At 42.0% G+C, this 23,066-nt stretch overlaps 1 protein-coding gene across 1 annotated transcript; it reads right to left on the bottom strand.

Annotated features, from left to right (window-relative positions):
* Positions 1-97: 97 nt before the first annotated feature.
* Positions 98-23,066, bottom strand: CEP41 (centrosomal protein 41). Its single transcript, XM_072147495.1, has 11 exons — positions 22,847-23,066; positions 18,371-18,434; positions 16,170-16,217; positions 11,595-11,656; positions 9,988-10,063; positions 8,971-9,127; positions 7,256-7,425; positions 5,681-5,748; positions 4,613-4,727; positions 3,555-3,773; positions 98-269 (listed from the first exon to the last, which is right to left on the bottom strand). The coding sequence occupies exons 1-11, from the start codon at positions 22,877-22,879 to the stop codon at positions 130-132; spliced, it is 1,152 nt and encodes a 383-aa protein (XP_072003596.1). The 5' UTR covers positions 22,880-23,066; the 3' UTR covers positions 98-129.

Here is a 23,066-nt window from a genome sequence, read left to right on the forward strand (position 1 = left end):
ACCTGTAAACAGTGTTCTATTGGTACGTCCCCTCCTACCCATCAATACTGCTGGAGCATGGATAAAGGGATGTTCTACTGGGCTGAGACCAAGGGGATGGTGAGAACAGTTGTTTATTACAGAGCTCAGTTATTTCCATGGCTTGGATTGTGGGCTGAGGCTACGGATAGATCTGGAACTAATGGAACTGGCAGATGACGGGATTTGGCTGTTTCTTGAGTTGAAGGTTTTTGACTCTGATCTTCCAGTGGATAATCTGCTGAGACGACCTGATGGCAAGAAACAGAATGGGGATAAAATCTTCACTGCAAGCATTATCCATTATGACACATTTGTTACAGAATAAGGACCAGTTTTTCAATTTTTACAATGTATAACAAAAAAAGTTTCAATGAAATAAAAATAAAAAAATACTGTTACCCACAGAGCCCTGAATTGTCCACCAATGTGCAAACCTGTTGACGTCATAGCCAAGACAACTGCTGGCTGTAACCACTACTAAAGGAGTTAATAAATAACTGAGAATAGGATCTGAAGCTCAATGCAATATTTAATTTGATTTTCTTTCAAATGTCAAGATTTTTAACATTTTATTTTGGGTTAATGAGTGCAAAATAATAGGGGAACCACTCCATGTGTCATTTTGGGTTTGTGAATTTACCATTACTGGCACTTCCTCCATCTTAATTATTGTGCTTCAGTGTCGGATTGCTGGCTGATATTTATGTGGTGTGCAGCTGTTATTACATGTGGCGCAGACTTTTACTGCCGACTAAAGTGTCGTCCCCCCCCCCCCCCCGCTTGAATTAGACCACTTTATTTTGTTTTAGACTCCAGAAACATTATGCCAAAAAAATGGTCTAGCCTGTTTTAAATATGTTGAAAGTAGAGAGAAGAAACAGCCATAACCACATTTCAGTCCGCAGCTTTGCCAAGTCCGATGAGGTGGAAACAGCTGAACTTTGTGGAGCAACATGAAAATAAATCAGACTTTTTTTGTTGTGCGTCTAAACCAGGGGTCAGGAACCTTTTTGGCCGAGAGGGCCATGAACGCCTCATATTTTAAAATGTTATTCCGGAAGAGCCGTACCATGTGCACATGCCCCCCAGTAGATAGGTAGTCCCAGTGTCACAGGTGCCCCTGCAATCTAGGTCTTGGATCCCAGGCACACCTGTGCCCCACTCTGTGGCGGTGCCCCTTTCCGAGCTCACTCAACTCACCACTTGCTGTCTCCCGTCCCGGTGACCAGCGTGTGTGCAGATAGGTAGCCATAGCACATGTCCACAGTATATAGGGAGCAACAGCACATGCCTCAAGTAGACAGGTAGCCACAGCACATGCCCCCAGTATATAGGTATCCGCAGCACATACTCCCGTTAGATAGGTAGCCACAGCACATGCTCCGAGTAGAAAGGTAGCCACAGCACATACTCCCAGTAGAAAGGTAGCCCTAGCACATACTCCAGGTTGATAGGTAGCCACAGCACATTCCCCCAGTAGATAGGTAGCCACAGCCCATGCCCTCCAGTATATATGTAGCCACAGCACATACCCCCCAGTATATAGGTATCCGCAGCACATACTCCCGTTAGATAGGTAGCCACAGCACATACTCCCAGTAGAAAGGTAGCCACAGCACATACTCCCAGTAGAAAGGTAGCCACAGCACATACTCCCAGTAGGTAAGTAACCCCAGCATATACTCCAGGTTGATAGGTAGCCACGGCACATTCCCCTAGTAGATAGGTAGCCACAGCACATGCCCCCTAGTAGATAGGTAGTCACAGCAAAAAAAAAAGAATATTCACTTACTAGCGCTCCCTTCTCTTTGACCCAGGCTTAGAAGATGGCGCCTGGGTCGTACAAAGGAAGCAGGCAGCGGTGAAATCACTGCCTGTGTCCAGTGATCAGTCTAAGAGACACACAGCAGCCATCACTATTTATTAAAGATCTGTCTGTGAGCCAGATGCAGCCAGCAGAAGAGCCATATCTGGCTCCCGAGCCATAGGTTCCCTACCTCTGGTCTAAACACTCTGTCACCAGTAATATAATTTGAAGTTATTAAAAAGAACCGGTCACCAGAAACCTCATTTTCACTAAAGACAGGTAGCAGAAGCCCATCACACCTGCATTGCAAATCTGCCTTTCTGCTTTCTCTAAGCTCTTGCATTACAATATAATTGTGTGTTATAATTTACCTGCATCCTGATTGAACCGTGTGTAATCCCAGGGAATTACAGGAACAGAGCTCACGGCTGGTTAGCTGATATCAGTACAAGAGCACAAAGGTGGGGGCTGAGAGCTGAGCAGTCTGCAGCACAGACAAGTCACATGTTTTTTGAAATGCATCCAAACCAAAGCTCATCCCCTGGGACTACACAGAGGATTCTGTCAGGGTGCACGGAAAGTTAAAACACATAATTATATAATGCTGCAAATGCTTAGAGAAAGCAGAAAGGCAGATTTTCACTGCAGGTGTAATGGGATTCTGTAACCTGTCTTTAGTGAAAATGAGGTCCCTGGTGTCAGGTTCCCTTTAAGTCGTCACCAGTGTCTCTCTCCAGTAAGTAACAAAGAAGGGGGAGCATCTGTCGTGAAAGAAACCAATACACTTGAACAAAGGATGGAAGGAGCAGCACACAAAGGCACAGGGGAGCTGCAAAACCACATGTTTACTTTTGGGTACAAAGGGGGAGATTTATCATGGTTTTTGGTTTATAAAAGTCACAATAAAACGTGCATAGAGGGTGCGACTTTTCAATGCTCAAAAGTCACACAGGACTATTCCCGCCACTTCACTATACTGGTGTGAACATAAAACTGCTGCTAGTGCAATACTGTGCAAAGACAGATTCAGGACTTGCAACATTTTTAAAAAGTTGCATGGTCACTCCAGACCCCTTCTGGTGAATATGCGCTGACTTTTTCTGCATTTTGCGCCTTTTTTTTTTGACATTTTGAAAGAAAAATCCCAGACAAACAAGAAAAATCCCAAGCATAAGAACTGTTATTTAAGTGTTCGCACCTTCCGACACCCCTCCGTCAAGTCCTCTTCTATACATTGATGCTCTGGCATCGGCTCCGTGTCCTTGCACTGTCAGCCATCGGCACCCACTATGTTGTCAGTGAGCGCTGACGTCATGGTGCATGCAACGGACAGCGGGGGTCACGGAGCCGATGCCAGAGCATCAATGTATAGAAGAGGACTTGACAGAGGGGTGTCGGAAGGCGAGTACACCATTTTTCCTTATAGGCTGGGTATACCTCAGCAGGGGTTATGGCTGTATACAGGGAGGGAAGAAGGCTATATACTGTGGGAGCCGGGGCTGCAGGCTATATACTGGGTGGGCAGGGTTTTTGTGTTAAAATTAGGTGCCTTGGCTTATACTCCAGTATATACAGTAATCAGTTAATGACAATAAACGTAACACTGCAACATATTCAGTAAAACTGAAAAATTACTGTAGTAATAATAAGAATATCTCTAAAACCTTTCCACTGGTAAAAAGAAGAAAGCTTCAGCGCACAGTCACAAGAGGTAAAATATACTCACTGGCAGTGTCCGTTGGCATGAGAAGTTTTTCTAGGTGCTGCTCTAACTTTTCCAGATCCTCACTAGAAAATCTCCACTGGTTCCCAGCAGGTGTGGTAGGTTCTCTTGGAGTGGTCCGTTTTCGAGCAGATTTGGATTGGGTTGGTTGGGGCAGGCAGGTGACTGGGAATGTGCCAGTTGTAAGGCCATCTGGGAATTTCTGAGCTATGACCTTCAAACCTGAACAAAAACCACTAGTGTCAAACCTATTCTGAACATATGATCCACACAGTTATAAGAGAACAGATATTAAAGAAAGTAATGCAGAGGAGCTGCTCTAGGGACAGGTCAGTTTCTTGGGGGCTAACAGTTTTGCAAGGGTCTTCCAGCACAACCATACATCTTACCATGCTTAAACTAAAACTATTATTTAAGAAACCAACCTATAAATAGCAGGAGAGTTAAGGCTATTACACAGCCGACACCCGCTGTGTATGGAGAGAGCTCTCTCTCCATACACCTCTTGCAGCACGAGGATGATATAGTTCGTCCTGGTGCACGAAGGTGTTAAAGAACATCAAGCACCATATTACTGGTTGTAGAGTGTCCTAATTGGGCTGCCCGTTCCATCTAGGAGGTGGGGGGGGGACAACAGATTTTTTACACTTTTTCTGGCATCTTTAATAACTAAATATTAACTTTGTAAAACTTTGCAAGTCTCCTCCTGCTAGATTAGGATCTGGCCAGTGACATCAGAGCCGTGGCGTGAGCTCTCTTCTAGTTCCCCGGCCAGCAGCAGGAGGCTTGCAGCGGGGCGTGTGCATAAATTAAAAGCCAGGGATGCAGAGAAGCGTTTGGGTGTCGTCAGCCTCAGCACCTCCGGCTGTTTTACAAGGTTAATATTTGGTTAAAAAAGATGCTGGAAAAAGTGTAAAAAAAAAAAAAAAAAAAAAACACAGCACCCCCATCCCCTAGACAGAACGAGCAGCCAGTAATCTGGTGGTAAATACCCCGGGTACATGTGTTACAGTTGTATGCTAGGGACAACCCCTTTCATTGTAAATTAATGATTTTCTTACCTCCAGAAAGCATAAATAAATTCTCAAATCCTCTCTCGCACATTGTTGTTGCGGCTTGGCTGGCTATCCTCTCATCTTCATCATACAGGATAATAATTTTACCATGGGCATTTTTCTTCACACAATTGTTAAGTAGAAAAAGGTAAATAGTAGATAAATTGGAATAATTTTATATAAATAGGACTTTTCACACGCTCCAACTCTTTGGCACCCAAAATGCCCATTAGGCTCTCTACTGTCAGGCTGCCTGCCCCATTCCAGGACAGCAGAAAGTATTGGGTTCCAAAACCAATGGCACTGATTGCTTGCGAATGGAAGGAGCTTGAGAAAAAGGTTTTCTCTAGACCAAAACAAGTAATTACCTATTTACAGGGAAGGTCATTAATAGGTGATCGTGGAGTTTGCATGACTTCCCTACAATTAATTGAGAGCAGTGGTGATTGGGGTTTTTCTACAAACCAAACAAGACATAGCAGGAAGTAGGCAGCTCCATTTGTTGTGTAGTAGGTATCCAGGCTTTAAGATCTAGGTATGCTTTATGCCACAATCTCTCTCCATCCTCTAAGTGCATAAACAGAGAGAAGAGGCGCTCCTAAGTGTAATAGCATTGTATTAGATATAAAGCTTGGTACAAGCGCGAAACGCGTTGTTCCAGATCATTTTTGTAATTTGCATGCATTCATTTTAAGTTTTGTTGAAGAGTAATTGCATGTACATCTAAACAACTCTGAGGATTATTCCTTGGTGAACGTCTATTCCTACTAAAAACCACTAGCCACTGCCAAAGTGTTAAAGGGGTAGACCCTATCCTCTATTGCACTGACGGAAATTGCCAAGCACCACGCTCGGCAATCTCTATCCGCTACCTATAGATTAATGGAGCAGAATGGTCACGCAGGGCTGTTTGCTCCATTAGTCTGACGGAGCAACGAAGGGTCCGACGGATGTACGTGGGACCCCATCGGACCCCTCGTGCCCCTTTTTAAGAGACTAACTATGTCAGAATTTGGCACATTTTAGAGAAGCTGAATCGCCATATTCGACGTATAGAATGACACAAAAGGATACGTAATTTAGGATTTCTGGTGTAAATGGATTCATTGTTCGGGAAAGCATTGATGTAGGATAACTGTAGGCTGCAAAGGCAAAGAAAAATAAGTATATTACATTAGGTATCGTGCACAGCAGATCACAGTATGATCATTTAACAGAATATTCACAGCATATTGAGATCTTTATAAATGGGTGGAACATGCAGTATGAAGGCACATGGATAATTTATTAGAAATGTTTGGGGATGGCCATCTCCAAGCTATGAGACCTATTAAATCTTTCATCATTTACCATGGTTTGATGAAACGTTATGTCCAGTTTTTCAGATAATTTACCTGGACATAAAGTACAGTTACATCAGGGTGAACACAGGTTCAGAGAAGTTGTGCCAGCACAATCACTGCTAATGGCCACACGGATCACAGCAGCATGTAAGGAAGTATAATTATGTCCAGGTAATAATATAGGAGCATAACTTCTGCCCTTGGAATCGCCAAAGGAGCCCAGCAGTCAGACACTCCCCAAAGGCTACTGATAGCCCCTTAGATGCAGCCGTCAACGTTGAATGGGACATTGAATCACTGAAATGGTGGCAATAGTTTTTAGGGCAGCCAGGGTCTCCCAAAGGGCTGCCACAAATAAATGCTTATCACGCCATGTCAGAGGCCTAAGAAAGGAGTTTTATAAAATTGTCCAAATTTCCATATTCAGATTCTAATAATTCAGTTTTCTAATGATGTCATAAAGTGAAAAATAATACTAGGAGACCCACTGTATTACACCAATATCTGCCTTGCCAAGTGTGGTCAAATCTACTGTAAAAACATCTTTATTGTTGTAAATGCGTCTCCCCGACATCACAATAACACTTGTGCAAGTATAGAAGCTTGCACTGTCAATTTTATGCTTTGAAAAGTTTTATGCACATTAATACACATTAGACTTTTCTCTACCTCAGCCGAACAGAAACTTATGTTAAAATGCTGCTGCTTTTGCAACTCTGCAGCTCACAGCCCGATTATTGCTGTTGGATTGAGGGTCACGTGACGGGATCATCAGCAACAAGACTTATTCACACAGGCCTTCCTTTTGCATATCCGTTAAAAACTGATCTGTTTCGTACCCGCATCCTTTTGTTTTTTTTACGTACATATAGTATCAAAAAATAAAATAAAAAGAATTATACATTTCTTACAAGGCATCCCCAGCATCATCAGTAACTGACTGCTGGTCAGTTTATTTTTTTTTTTTTTGCAGAGCCATAAACTTCAATTGAACTCAATGATCTGCCACAATGAAAAAATGGGACAGGCTCTAAAAATTTTTAGCAAACCACAGGTCTGTAGAAAATAAAAAAAAAAAAAACACATGGGGGAAAAAAATAAATATATATTAAAAAAAAATAATCGGTGTTTGACCGTTGACATGCCCTTCAGGACAATGATCAGGGATGTGAGCTGCAGCAGAAAAGGAGCAGTAGTTAATCAATTAACCCCTATTTTAGCCTATTTTTTAATTTAGATCTATTTTGGACTTGGAGAAAAAAAACATATACAATTATTTAAGGTAACTCGGGAGTCGCATTCTAACCTCCAATAACATGGCACTGGTCGTAACAATCTCGGTCACGGACATCAAGCAGAAGGAATGGACAATCTAGGTATGGCTTTTCCAAGGATCTTGGGCTAGAAAGAGGCTCTTTTTTGCTTGTTTTCTTTGGATCGTTTTCCAGGTCTAATTCTCCCACTCCACTGATGACACTGTACAATAATGAAAAGTTGTAAAAAGACATTATGAAAAAACCCAACCCAGATACAGAAACTATGGGGGTTATTTATCATACATCAGCACTTGTGGACCCCCCCCTTCACATCCCTCTGGTGTGAAGGTGGCAGTTTGGGGAATATAATCACAAGTGCTATAAGCTAGCATTTGCGATTATTTCAGGGCTTCTAAGGCACTGACGTGGTACAAAAGCCCTGATAAATATCCCCCTTATGTTGGAAAATTCTGCAACTTTTTATAATGTAGGGAAACTGAAAGGTAATTTAACCAAATGTTCTTTGTGAAAGTGCAGCATGTTCTTGTCAATACTTACATATGTAGGAAACCCAATTTAACCCCTTCACGTTCCGTGGCGGATATATCCGCCACGAAGCTGTGAAAGTTGTATGAAGAGGGCTCACGAGTCCTCTTCATATAACACCCACGGTCGGTTCTTGCACCGATCGCGGGTGTTAACCTTTTTTTTGCCGCCGGCAGCGCTGGAAGCATGGCAGTGCATGGCGGTCGGTTGCCATGTTAGCCTTGGGTCTTCGTTTGACCCGAGGCTACATGGCTTCTGCATATCCATTGGCTCATTGTAATGTATAGTGTGCAAAAATGCTATATACTGCAATACAGTTGTATTGTAGTATATGGTAGAAACGATCAGACCATCTAGGGTTAATGTACCCTAGATGCTCTAAAAAATAGCGAAGGAAAAAAAGAAAGAAAAAAAAAAAATGTAAAAAAAATAAAATAAAATATTAAAAAGTTCAAATCACCCCCCTTTTCCTAGAACTGAAATATAATAAATAGTAAAAATAACAGACACATTAGGTCTCGCCGCATCCCAAAATGCCCGATCTATCAAAATATAAAAACGGTTATTGGCGGCGGTGACCTCCGAAACGGCAAATGGCGACCAAATGTCAGAAACGCGACTTTTACACCTTTTTACATGACATAAAAAAAATGTAATAAAAAATTATCAAAATGTCGTACAGTCCTCAAAATCATAGCAATGAAAACGTTGGCTCATTTCCGAAAAAATGACACCTCACACAGCTCCGTACACCAAAGCATGAAAAAGTTATTAGCGTCAGAAGATGGCAAAATGTTTTTTTTTCTTTTTTGTACACATTCGTTTAATTTTTGATAATGTATTAAAACGCAAAAAAACCTGTATAAGTTTGGTATCACCGCGATCACACCGAACCAAAGAATAAAGCTGAGGTGTTATTTGGAGCGCAGAGTGAAAGTCGTAAAAACTGAGCCCACAAGAACGTGACGCACACTCGTTTCTTTAATTTTTCCACATTTGGAATTTTTTTTACGGCTTCCCACTACATGGCAGGGAATAATAAATAACATCACGGGAAAATAAAATTTGTTACGCACAAAATAAGCCCTCACACAGCTCTGTACACTGAAAAATGAAAAAGTTATGGATTTTTGAAGATAGAGAGCGAGAAATGAGCAAAAATACCCTGGATCCTTAAGGGGTTAAAAGGAACACAGACAACTGTGCAATCCATCCTCACCTTTGCAATGTAGAGCGTGCAGAACTTATTTCTTCTCCTCCTCCTATAGTGTCAATTAATTGGACTGGACTCAAAGGGATGTTGTACGGACTACCTTTTCCATTACTTCGGTTTGTCACAAGTTCTGCTTCCACCTCTGACATAACAGAATTGCTCTCTTAAACAAAACAAAAAAAAAAAAACATTTAAAACAGGGCAGCTACAAAGCAAAGTTGCATTTCAGATGTGAAGGTTATTTTCATATAGCTCAACATCCAGAGGTCAGAATTGGTGAGAGCTGACATCTGAATGGACGCTGCTCCATTCTTTCTGGCTGCAATAATTTTTACACTGGACTCTTACACAATACATATTTGCAACATTTGGACAACTATGAATGGAAACTTCAAACCTCCAAACAAAGACACAAGCTCACTGGATTGTAAGTTTAGCATATGAAGATGTCAGAAGTATTTATTGCAATTGGGTCTGTGAGTATTCTCATCTGGGCATTGATATTTGATTTAATTTATCTGTCATATAAATATTTATTGAATTGGATGTTTAAAAAAATAAATAAATACCCGTGTAAAAATAATTTCCCATAAATGTAGTCATATGGTCCCTTAGAAATGAGATTGTTGTCCTTGGATACAGTAGATGGGGGCCATATGCAGATAAAAAACCTATTAGATAGGTAGCCACAGCACATGAGATAGGGGAGTATTCTTTCTCTTTTGCTGTGGCCACCTATCTGCACTCCATCGGTGCTTAGAGATGCCAGGGTCCACTCCTCTATATGACCTAGGCTCCATCACACCGGCAGCAAGGGTGCCTGGGTCACAACAAGGATGCAGGCCGCTGTAACATTGCTATAATAAAAAATTCACAGTAAGCCGGAATAATTACTAAAGGAAATTGAGATACAATTGAGGGAACAATGGTTTGCAGCGCATTCTTGACATTTGTCAGTACGTTATTAAGGTGACGGATCAGGTGACGGATATTTAATACTCAAACCTCTGAAATATTCATTACCTTCCAGTCTCAATAGCTCCTCGCTCGTAAGGTCAGCTGCTTCAGTCTCATCCGAAACAGATGCCACTTGAAGTACCTAAAAAGAATACACAAATCCTTACACAACAAATAACCTGCTAAACCATGGAACATGCAGTGCCAACTTATTGAGATTAGTTACATAATCTCCAAACACATTCATTTGTAATATACCGAAGTCAGTTTATTTGTTACATAAAAACAACATATAAATTTAGTTAAAATACGGTTGTCTTCTTCTGGTTATCCTTTAACACCTACTAAGGTCTGTGTCACTTGATACAAAAATGCGACTTAAAGGAAACCTACCATTTCAAATGGTAGGTTTAAGCTGTAAACACCGAGCACCAGCTCAGGGTGAGCTGGTGCCGGTGCTTAGTTTCGTTAGTGTTAAAACCGCGGTATCGCGGTTTTAACACTTTTTAAACTTTATAGCATAAACTGCTTCGGCGCTGCGTGCGCACGATCATGCGCGCCTACATAGGAAATGCCGCAGGCGTTGCGCGCGCACGGTCGCGCGCAGCGCCGAAGCGGCTTCTGCTATAAAGTTTAAAAAGTGTTAAAACCGCGATACCGCGGTTTTAACACTAACGAAACTAAGCACCGGCACCAGCTCACCCTGAGCTGGTGCTCGGTGTTTACAGCTTAAACCTACCATTTGAAATGGTAGGTTTCCTTTAACTATATAAAGGATAGCAGACGATGTTTTATCTGTGGCATGTACCTAGGGAGATATATCAGAGTACAGGCAGTCCCCGGGCTATGTACAGGATAGGTTATTTAGGTTTGTTCTTAAGTTGCATTTGTATGTAAGTCGGAACTGTATATTTTGTAATTGTAACCCCAGCCAAATTCTTTTTGGTCTCTGTGATTTTAAAAATGTTGGATTCTCATAAGAACCAGGATTAACAATAAAGCTTCATTGCAGACACCTTTGATAATTGTTATAGTTTTTTATTGTAGCCCAAGACTAAAGTACAGTAAATTACCAATATCCCAAGGTCCGTTTGTAACTAGAGGTCATCTGTAAGTCGGGTGTTCTTAAGTAGGGTAACGCCTGTATTAATTTCCTTATCCTATCCTGGAAAACATATTTCCCTTAATTCCATAGTAAAGCATCAATGGCTGTAAGTCTCCAAGGCATGTTGATGGTAAGGGGGCTGCGTTATAAGGTAGCTAAGAGGCTATGTTATCCTTATCCTGTACTGAAAAAGATATTTGCATAGTTCTGGCTGGGTACATGCTCAACCTGCCGCTCTAGCAATGGACACCCACAATTGCTTCTGCTTTACACTGTTGGAGCAGCCGATCAGTGCAATGCATCGTGTAGTAACTCACATTCACATGTGGATGTATGGACACTGCCAGTTAGTTTAGACATTAAGTAGGGAATTCAGTACAGAATGTGGGGGAGATTGTTCAGAAGTGTCTGAGAGCCAAACTGTTCAAGTTAACCAGGGCAACTTCAGAGATCATCTTTAAATTTTCTCTCAGCTGTTTATAGAATTAAAGCTGAGCTCTGATTGATTGCCATGGACAGCTACAACAGTTTTACCCCCAATGTGTATATGATAAATAAGTTCACTCACCAGTTGGGCAAAGGTAGTAACCTTAATCCGTTTGAAAAGTTCATCTTTTTTATACCTGTAATCTGTGGAAGAAATAGAAAACCTTTACATTTTCCTGACAAGTAATAAAATAGTTACTGATGATCTGTAGAAACTGGTGTTAGTTACTGGAGAATTAAGCAAGGGATTACATTTATTTTGATGGCATATAGAGTTAAAATGTCTTGGCCGTCTATGGTTTATAACTCATTTTATTGTAGCAATAGCATACAAACAGTGAGAATACAGTATTGAGCATCTGGTAGTGTACCATTAGTCATCAGCTCAATATATCAGATGAAGCGGGCCCACACAGTATGCATGCATTCTACTGAGCATGAGATATTGTAAAAATATTGCAACATGTACAGAATGTAAACCAGAAACCAAACAAATACAGTAGTGAAAAAACAAAACAAAAAAGGCCCAAATGGCATTGGTCAGGTTGTTCGAGGCATAGGCGGTTAGATCAGATGTACACTACCAGTCCCAAATCTTACAGAACTTTTCTGGGCGCTTCCTATTCTTATACACCACTTTTTCGTATGGTATTATGTTGTTAACAAGGCCCTTCTACATGGGTCCATCCAAGGACTATGGTCTTTCTGGCCAAGGAGAGGGTGGACGTTAAGAAGGTCTTAACATATTTGGGCCATATTTCCTCATCTAATAGTGTAAAGAGGCACCCCCTCCGGTCGCAAAGGAGAGTAAGTCAGCTACCTCTGACCTGTATGGATGCAACACGGGACATTCTTATAGCATATGCCAATATGCAGCAGGGAAATGATGGCACCTATGACATTCAGGGGAAGGGATATGGTACATCTTAAATAACCGCAGTGGACTGAGGTAGCTTTGTTGTATGAAGATGAACATTGAAACTGAATCATTTTGTTATTCACAGCCAGTGGCACCTGCAGGTATGAACATAGAAGGTCATCGTCTAGGGTAGGCATCGGTTCCCCCCACATAGCAACTGCAGGGAGTGGGGTTGCCTCTGCCTTAGTTCATATTAGCTGGGAGTAGATTATGGAGACCAGTGCCTCTGGGCCCTAGGAGCAGATGAAACCAATGAGTGGTTAATCTGATATGGGGAGGTGTGGGTTCAGGAAATTGTGAAGTGAGGTCGCAATTGGAGATAGCTATAGAATTGGTTATGAGGCATATGATGTCTAACCCCGAGTTGTTCAAAGGACATTATCTTCGTACAGATCAATTAAGACACACATACCAACCGTCTTGCAGATTTGAGTATCCTGTAGCTGGGCTAGGTGTGTCAGGATTTTCCCATAGTGGGGTCTCGGCTATAATAGCTACGGCCCAGGCCACCAGTCTCGCTGCTCGCCACTACCTCCAGGGTGTCATGTGTATGGGCAGTAGTCTGCCCCTGTAGGAGGAGTAAACCTGCAGAATCTTCCAGGAGGGATTCTGGGAAAGTAGAGGGTAGGGGTGATAGCTATTTCCCTAGATATTTTAGTCATGCATCACCATTCCTGCTAGCTCTTTGGGGCACTGTAGTTTTACTAGCTTCAGCTGGGAAAGTGAGGAACCCCAAATGAAAGAAGTGATAGAGAGTCTAGTATGTCAAAAAGGTGTGTGGTATTGGCACTAAAACATGTTGTAGGACATGGCTGGACAACCATCTTGATTAGATTTATTCTCCCCGGCACAGATAGTGGTAGTGAAGACTATAGGTTGAGCTTCTTCTTGACTTGGATATCTATTTAATATTCATGGAGCCCATACTCAAGGATCCCCCTGTACTCCACCGTAACAGTCATTGACAAGCCCCTGAGGTGGGGACCTCACCGATGGAGCAGTAAGTGTATATTGAGGGGATAGTAAGGGAGGGGCTGGGTTATTGAAAATTTTATGCAGCTTGAGGAGACATTTTACAAATAATTTTTCAGTGGAACACCTGTACTGGTGTACAGGTAAGAAGCTAATTTACACTAGCTGCTTAAATAACAGAGGCAAGGACTCAAATCTACCATCATCAAAATCCATTATGATATATCAGGGAAACTTACTCATAGATACAGGCTCTGTGACTGTGGTAATTTTTTTATATTTGTTAACTATGGCCTCCTTCCTTCTAAAATCAACTTATAACTATATGCTAATGAGCCTGAAGGGCTACTAAAAGGCATTACCAAAGCCCCTCCATGCTGCAGATTCACAGACTGTTACAATGTCTCTCCTTCCCCCTCTGCTCAGCATTCCCCCTTCCCTTTGCCTTATGAAATCTCACTGCAGCACAGAAAGTTTCAGCACACCATGGGAATCTGCAGCCTGTGAATCGCCTCAGCAGTAAAATTGGAGTAACAATGGAGGTCATGGATAACAAATAAGAAGATTAACACAGTCACTGTGCTTTGGGGGGGGGGGTCTAGAAATAAAATATAAAAAAATATATCTTTTTGTTTCACCCCACTTTCCATAGATCAGAAAGAAAAATAAACAAATTAACACAATCATAAACATGTTAGAACTCCCCACATCCCAATTTATCAAAATATGCCAGCTTGTCCAGCAAAAAGTTACACCACGCATGCCAAAGTATGAACGAAAAAACCAAAACGAAGAAAAAAAATTAAGGATTTTTGAAGGTGGGGAGTGCAACGAAAACGCATTGTGATTGTGATGTAGCTCACCTAGAAGGCCAAATTATTAATCGAGTGTGACTTGATAAATAAAGACTTTCTTAGTGGTAAAAAGGCAGGCTCGCTAGTAAGCGGATAGCCTCACTATTAAAGTTACATAATACTAAATATCCCACTAAGATTTGTATCCATAATGGTGAAATACAGGGAGGAGACAACAGCTCACAGAAAACACACATGCAGCTTCTATCAAGCAAGAGCCATTAAGATATATATTGTGCCGAATTTGAATCTGCCTTTTTTATGCATAAAGCTGCATCAATTAAACATCATCATTGTCAGTAATATATTAATCTCTTCATATCCGAGCTTCATGTGCAACTACGAAAATTATGCAGCACTGGGTTAATTAGACAATGTAATAACCATGTAGGACTTGTGATAGTGGCTGTGGTCAAATAATTTTGATGCAAAGTAACATAAATAAACATACAATATTTAGTCTTTTAAGGCAGCAGACGTCAAAAGAATGTGAAACGATAAAAAGGGAGAATAATTGAAAACCACATAAACAACAAACTTTCAGCCTTGTATTGATATGATTTACACATGAATTTTAATATATGGATTTTGCCCACAGATTTCAACATCTGCAACCAATAAGGAGAAGTTTGTTTCCCTGTAAAACAATGGAAGGAAGCTGGACAGACACAGACATGCACATCTGACAAGGTACAGTTTATAGCACTTGCATTCTGTAAAGACAGGACTGTGTAGGACCAAGCCTTGGGACAAATCTACACACCAACATCCCAGGTAAGTAGCAGAAATCCATTACCTGGTTCTGTCTGGCCAGACGCTTCATCAGAACCCTGGGACATTATTGATGAGGCCTTAAATACCCTACTGTGTAGGTTCTGGTCCAAAGACTAGGAGCCGACTCCACAGGTCTGCAAAGCTGTCAGGAATGGTCCATCTGGTCCTACATTCTCTCATTATGCCATGCCCAGGGACAGTCCTGACCATTGTGCTGGCTTTTAGACATCATATTCTCTCAGTTGTTCTCATAAGACAGAATTACTGTAACTTGGGTTTGATTTCACATGGATAGGAGGTACCCTTACCAGGGGGCACAAAAGTAACTATTCTAGTGAACACTGAAGGTGTATATTATACAGCGCATGGAATAGACAGAGATTTGTGTGTGCCCCAGACTCTTCTCAACAAGAGAAGAAAAATAAAAAGAAATCTGATGAGCATCGAGGGAATTCAATGCAACAAAAGCGTATTTGTGCGACTGCTCCTGGTAGGACAGTGGAGAATGTGGCAGCGGGAAAGTGGAGACAATCTACACAGATATTGTAATGTCAGGGTTAATCACTCCAAGGAATCAACAGAAGTCATCTTATTACATGATTTCATACAGAACTGATGCCATCAGGCATCATGTCAGATACCAGAAACCAAATAACTTCTAGGTTTTTATTTTTTTTTTTATTGATCACCTTTCCAAGTCATATCTGGTAAGTCAGACAACAGCATTCCCCACTAGTCAGATGCAAGAAGAAACTGCAGCATTTACACTGCTGTGGCTTCTTCATAGTCCATCCAGCAAAGCGCTGTACATTGAATAGTGGCTGCACTTGGTACTGCACCTTAGCCACATTCACTGAACTACCAATGGGCATGTAACTGATAGATGTGATATTATTACATGATAGGACTGCTTCAAAGAGCTGAATGGGGGTGTCGGGCCCCAACTATTATGAAACGAATGCCCTTTCCTTCGATTAGGTGATTAAAAAAAAGAAACTGTCAATGTAGCCCATAGCAACCAATCATAGCTCAGCTCCCACTTCCTAGAGTTCTCTTGAAAGCTGTGTGATGACTGATTGCTGTGCTCTCATCACCAGTCTACCCATCTATAGAAGGATAGAATTAGGATTGTACTTACTTCTCTTTATCTCTTCTATCTTCTCCATATACTTGGTCATGCTGTTACCTGGAGAGAGAGACATGGCACTTCTAAATCTCACCTAAAACAAGTTGTTGTGATCAGACAGCAGATTATTACATGCTATGAGGTCACAGTCTCTTATCTGTAGTCATTGTGACACGTGTGTTCTGGGCTTATGGTAGCAGCCCAACACACTGCTTTATTCTTTTCTCTATTAGTATCTATAATGGGCAATGGTAATCTCTTACCCAACACACATAACCACATTATAACTGCTGAATCCTGTGGACTGGAGGTCATTACTGTGTCAGACTATGCTAGTAACTAAGAGCGGTGTGGTCGTAACCCTGCATGCCTGCTATACTGTGGACACCTTGATAATGACAGCCGATGAGCCCACCCCATGCCATATACCTTGTGCTTTCAGCACTTTCTCCTGTTCTACTTCTGGCACCAGGGTTCAACTGTAGAAGTCAAAACCAGGAGGTTTACCTTAGACCAGTCCAGAAAATTGACATGCCATGGCTAGTTGTGTCAATTTGCTGGATTGGCTGTTCAGCCACCAATATGTCCTGGATGGGTCCACTCATCTCTATGCATATGCTAGGGTATTAGAAAATGTCATCAACATAAAAAGTTATACTGTGTTATACTGAGTCAGACAGTGCCACTAGTTTTGCACTGCTGTAAAAAGTCAGAATGCAATGTCCATAAAAAAAAAATTGAGTCCATATTCAAGTTAAGGACAAGCGTTTCATTTCGGAGCGTAACAGAAATACAGGCACTACAGGCGTAACAGAGCGCAACAGAAATGCGGTCTCTGCAGGCACTGGATAGAGAACACAGAGCTGTAAGATGAGCTGAGATAATGAGAGAGAAGAGCAGCTTTATTCTTCACTCATGCATACCCGGCTAAATGGTCTGTTGGTGAAACACTCTGGTAACAGTAACCATTTGCTTCCAAACATCAGCAGTGAATTCAGACAAAGCCAAAATCATTCCACTGCCTAATGCCTGAGTAACACTTGTTTGTTGTTCCAATGCAAAACAGCGCTAGAAGTAAGCTCCATGTATCTACCTGCTACAGGCAAATTTAGTATCTACATCTAATAAGGGCATTTATATTATAGTATTACAACAGTGATACCTCTAGAGTGAAATCAGCTTTTTTGTTTGTTTTCTTTACTGGTAGTAGGCCTACAAATTAATTGATGCTACTAACCTGGGAATTTAACCCAAATACACTGAAGTAAACTCAATATTCCCTAGACACAAACAGTCTGCAAACAGGTACCTTACGATTTACTTCTATATTGATCATTGACAAGACTAAACTCTCCCCATTTACTGATAGAAAGTCTGGTTTGTGCCAATATTCACACTAGAGATTACCGTATATACTAGAGTATAAGCCAAGCTTTTCAGCATAAAAAAGGTGCTGAAAAACCCCAACTTGGCTTATACTCAAGTAAAAAAAAAAAAAAAAAACACCTCTGTACTCCCCTTTCTGCAGGTCTTCTGTCTTCAACTCTGGCTCTGTCGACCCCTTGCCGACTTCATAGTGTGCGTGCCGCCATCGGCACATAACACTATGACGTCAGCATGCGGCTGACATAATGATGTATGTGACGCGACCACGGGAGAGCCCAAAAGCTAAAGATAGAAGACCTGCAGGGGGCGTCAGAAAGAGGAGTACAGAGGGTTTTTTTTTTAATGTGGGGCAGACGACTGCTGGCCATGTACCAGGGGGCAGGCGACTGCTGGGGGATATGGGCTGGCAGGCTATATACTAAGGGGCAGGGGCTGGCTATATGCTGGGGAGGCTGTGATCAATGCATTTTCCACCCTTGGCTTATACTTCAGTCAATAGATTTTCCCAGTTTTTTGTGTTAAAATTAGGTATCTCTGCTTATACTTGGGTCGGTTTATACTCGAGTATATACGGTATATGCAATGGACAACAGAATAAAAACTTATTCAACTTCATCTATCACTGGACAGTAAATGAGCCGAATCCCTGCGCATGAGGTAAATGCTTGTTCTTGTCACTGTTCATATCAAGCCTCCCTCCACCTCAAACTAATCTCGCTGACCACAGCAAGGAAATCTTGCACTTGTGGAACCCGTCCCCATCTTAAAAAATGGTCCTGACAGGTTCCCTTTAAAATGACATTTCCTCAACACTACGACACACTGACCTGTATCAAGCCTTGTCCTGACATGCTGGTAATTTGGATTCTGAGGGATTCTTTTCTTAAGAATCTAAAATAAAAAGAATTCATAGTTTATAAAAATCAACCCAGGAAACCAGATTTACAAAGCAGAAAGCACTGAACGAGGTTTTTATTTTGCATTTGAAGGTCATAAGGTTAAAATAAACAGATAATAAAATAAACATAAAACCATTGGAAAAGCTGTGACATAATAGGACATGTTCTATTTTAGAAACCTAATTTGGTCACACACTGCTCTGAATAGAGGGTGTTCTGGTCAAAATCTGCATCGGAAAACTGAATACAAAGCTATACCAAGCAGCTGTCGTGCAGTTACCTGCAGCTTAAGGGGATATATGTCCTTTGGCCTTACAGAGGACCTGTCACCAGATTTTGACCCCCCTGACTAACAATGCCTGCTGATAAAGGGTTACAAGCCCTCCCCATATCACCTAGAATTAGCTGCCAGAGGGGCTCTGTACCTCAATTACAAACATTTTTATGATATGCAAATTAGCTTTTGTGACTCATGTCTGCTGGCTGTAACTCTTCTCTCTCAGGCTGCCAGTGAATCAGACCCCTTTATTCTGACTGACATCTCTTTGTCTCTTTATATAATTGCTCTGCCTCCTTGTACTGAGGAATAGGGACAATATGGGGCTTATCGGGTGCACTTGTGAACCACTGGTTAGACCAAGGAATCATTCCTACCCCGCGCCGCGCACCCACTGCGGTATGGGGCCCCCCGCGCCGCGCACCCACTGCGGTATGGGGCCCCCGCAGGAGCAGCTGCTAAAAACCTAATAACCACAACATCAGTGTTGGGACGGCAGGAGATTTACAAAGTAATTTCTTTCAATGAGATTTTACCCTTGGCTTGAGGCGCCCCGTGTTGTAGTAAAGACATTGAATTTTTGGCACTAGCAATTAGACCAATATACCTACCAAGGGAATTTACTGTAGCTGTACTGATAGTGACATATATTCCGCCAACGGCAATTAAGGAAGCTGCCAGTGAAGCATTGCAGGGTGTGGTCTGTGATATGCAAAATAGGTATTTCGACAGCTTAGTTTTTATCACAGGCAACTTCAATCATGTGGACGGGAGTAAGATTTTACCCAGGCTTTCCCAATATGTTGTGAATCCAACAAGAGGAGAGAAGGTATTCAACCCACTGTTTGTAAATGTAAGAGATGCTTATGCCCTGTAACTTTACCACCTTTAGGAAGATCTGACCATAATCTAACGTTACTACATCCTAAGTATTGCCCGGTGAGATATAGATTGCCCGTTCGCACTCAACACGTTAGCTTGTGGACAGAAGAGATAGAATGTAAACTACAGGCCTGTTTTGAAGTAACTGAGTGGGATTTGTTCCATACGGAGTCGCAGGGGGACATCAACGTGTGGGTGGACATGGTGACGGAATATATTAATTTTTGTGTAGGAGCTACAGTGCCGGTAAAGAATATCAGAGTCTACCCAAATTCAAAGCCATTGGTTATAAAAGAGTTAAGAGAGTTTCTAAGGTGGAAATATAAAGATTTTTATTCAAAGGATAAGGATCAGTACAGGGTTATAGTAAAAGGAGGTTAAGGTTAAGATAAGGGAATGTAAAAAAAGATATAGGGAAAAATTAGATCAAAAATTGGCCGGTAAGCAGTCGTGTGATGTGCGGAGAGGCATGAAACTCATTACTGGCTTACAGACAAAGAACGATAGCCTGGCAGGAGATCAGGAAACTGCAGATGTTTTAAATAGGTTCACCAGTGAAGTTGAGAGCCAAAAGGGAGACAGTAACGAATATAGCAGGCCCACCCATACCGGAGATACAGAGGTTAGAGAGGCCAGGGAGAAGATACAGGAGAAAGGTTTTCAAATTGCTAAAGAGGAAGTGTGTAAAGAATTAAGTAAATTAAATGTTAAAAAATCCCCAGAACCGGACCGCATAAGTGCTAAAATTTTGCATGTGTGTGTTCGAGGGAACTAGGTCCAGTGTTCTGTGACATTTTCAAAAAGAGCCTGACTTCAGGACAGGTGCCTACGCTCTGGAAAACGTTGGGCATTGTGCCCATTAGACCAATTGCACGGACTCCAATAATAATGAAGGTATTTGAGCGTTTCATTCTACATTACCTGGCGGGAGAGGTGCAGCCATATCTTGACACACTGCAATTTGCGTACCAACCGAGGTTGGGGGAATTTTTACACCTTTATAGGGTCTACCGCCATTTGGACAACCCGGATTCAGCGGGTAGGATTCTATTCTTTGATTTTGTAAGCGCATTTAATAGAATAATTCCAGAACGTCTTTGTGACAAACTAAGGAGTATGGCGGTAGGATCTACTCCGATACAGCGCATCTTTAAGTACCTTACAGCGAGACCACAAAAAGGGTGCGGATGGGTACTACTAGATCGAAGCTGGCTGTAAATAATGTTGGAGCCCCACAGGGGACAGTATTAGCTTCCTTTTACCATTTACATCGCAGATTTTAAGAAGAACGGCAGCGTGTGCTTTATGCAAAAATATGCGGATACTGGGTGTATAAAACAAAGAGATCTGAAGGAGTATAAGTTGCCTGTAGATTCATTTGTGACCTGGTGTGGTGTAAATGGTCTGGAATAAAATCTAACAAAAACCAAAGAAATGGTGATTGATTTTACAAAAACTGCAAAGGGAGAGCATGAATCCCTTCTGATCAGGGACGTTGAGGTGTAACAGGTCTCCTTCTATAAATACCTGGGAGTGTATCTTGACAAGAAACTGTCCTGGCACATTAATTCTGATAAAGTAAACAGGAAAGTCTCTGGTAGACTCTTCTTCCTCAGATCATTAAGGGCATTTGATGTGGAACGGCGAATGCTGATTGAATTTTATCAGTCTGTAGAGGCGAGCATACTCTATTATGCAGTGGTCTGTTGGTGCAACAATGTGAGCGCCGCAGACTAATAGATTGAAAAAGATAGTGAGAAAAGAAAGCTCAATTTTGGGTGCGCCGTTGGAAAATTGGGAGACAGTTTTGTGTTCAAGAATGTTGACCAAATTGGACTCTGTTTTAAACAACAAATCCAACCCCCTGCAACCCCCCTGCACACTATCTTGAACAGGCAGCGTAGCACTTTTAGTGACAGGCTCCTACAACTGAAATGTAGGACCAACAGATTTAAATCCTCTTTTATCCCGTATGTGATTGGCCTATTCAACAAGTTAGGAGCTACTGACTGATAGATTTTAATGGTGACAAATGTTTATGTGTGTATTAGGGTACATACTTATGGTTTTATTTTAATGCATGTTGTGACAGAGATATTTTCCCCTATGAGAATAATAAAGTTATTATTTTATTCTACCCAATGACATGGCCAAGTCAACCTGTCATTGTCTACAGCAGAACAAGGTAATGGTTCTGGAGAAGTCATCTCAGTCTCTTGACCTCAATATGATTGAGCCTCTCAGGGAGATCACAAGCCCAAGAATTTACAGGAGGCTCCTATTGCTGTGTTAACCCTTTTATTGCAGACGGCTGTCAAAAGGGGGTGGCGCATCGGCACTGCCATCCTGCCCAACGTCATTGGGGTGAAACAATTTGTAAGACCCAAAGCTGTGCAGTTTAACAGCATCTGTTACAGTGTGCCTGTGTAAAACCCTGATATACTGCCATAGTGTAGTAGGCAGTATATGGTAGGATCAGACACCCTAGAATTAAAAAACCCTAGGAAGTCTGAAACATAGTTTAAAAAAAAAAAAAAAAAAATCTATAAAAAGTTATAAAAAATTTTTTTAAAAAAACCCTAAAGATTCCATAGAATTTATTTAAAATTGAGAGTGGTCCGGCCTTTCTAGCATACATCGCGGCAGTGTTTGCTTGCGTTATCGGAGGTTTCCGATAACGTTAGCATTGTAACACTGCTGCGTCTGTTTTAGTCTAGTGCCGTTTTTACTAACACCATCTACAGTATGTTATGACCCACTAGACTGGGAACAGGTAAGTAATGCATAGTATCTTATAAACTATAATGGAGAGAGTAATGGAAACCTCTGGAGCAGGTGTGAACTGGGCCTTATTGGTGCCGGCCCATCTGTGGTGTCCCCTTCATAATGGGTGCATTGACGGGTTGTACAACCATCACACTGTACAAGATGCCCAGTGGCAGGAGCCTGTGGAGCTGCCCCATGGTATAGAGATAGGCTATGCTGGAGACACCTGATGCAACGTGTCACCTATGACCCCGTTATCCTGCAGTCACCTCACCAATGTACTGCCCACCCAACACTTCTCAATCTGCTGCAGTACCACCACAGGACACACAACAGCAGGAGAGCCATAGCGGACATCACACCTACACGAAACCGTTATCCATATAAAATCTGCATGGAGAAAACCAAAGAGCAGTACACACTGCACCGCACCCTCAGCTACAGACAGCCAGCGCTGAGTGTGTGGCCTGGGCTCTCACCTCTGGGTCTCCGATACTCCTCCGGGCCGACATGATGTTCTTTATTTCAAACAGAAGCGCACAGCAGCCAGAGCGACAACCGCCCGCCTCCTCCCCCGCTCTACCGCCTCAGCCGGGTCACCTCCCTACAACCACTGCGCTGATTGGTGTAAAGCTCAGAGAGGACAAACGAGAAGAGTCGTTATTGTGCAGGGAGGCGGGGCTTCTGCGGCTGGTGACA

The sequence above is a fragment of the Engystomops pustulosus genome, chromosome 4, assembly GCF_040894005.1.
Source record: "Engystomops pustulosus chromosome 4, aEngPut4.maternal, whole genome shotgun sequence".
NCBI classification, from domain to species: Eukaryota; Metazoa; Chordata; class Amphibia; order Anura; family Leptodactylidae; genus Engystomops; species Engystomops pustulosus.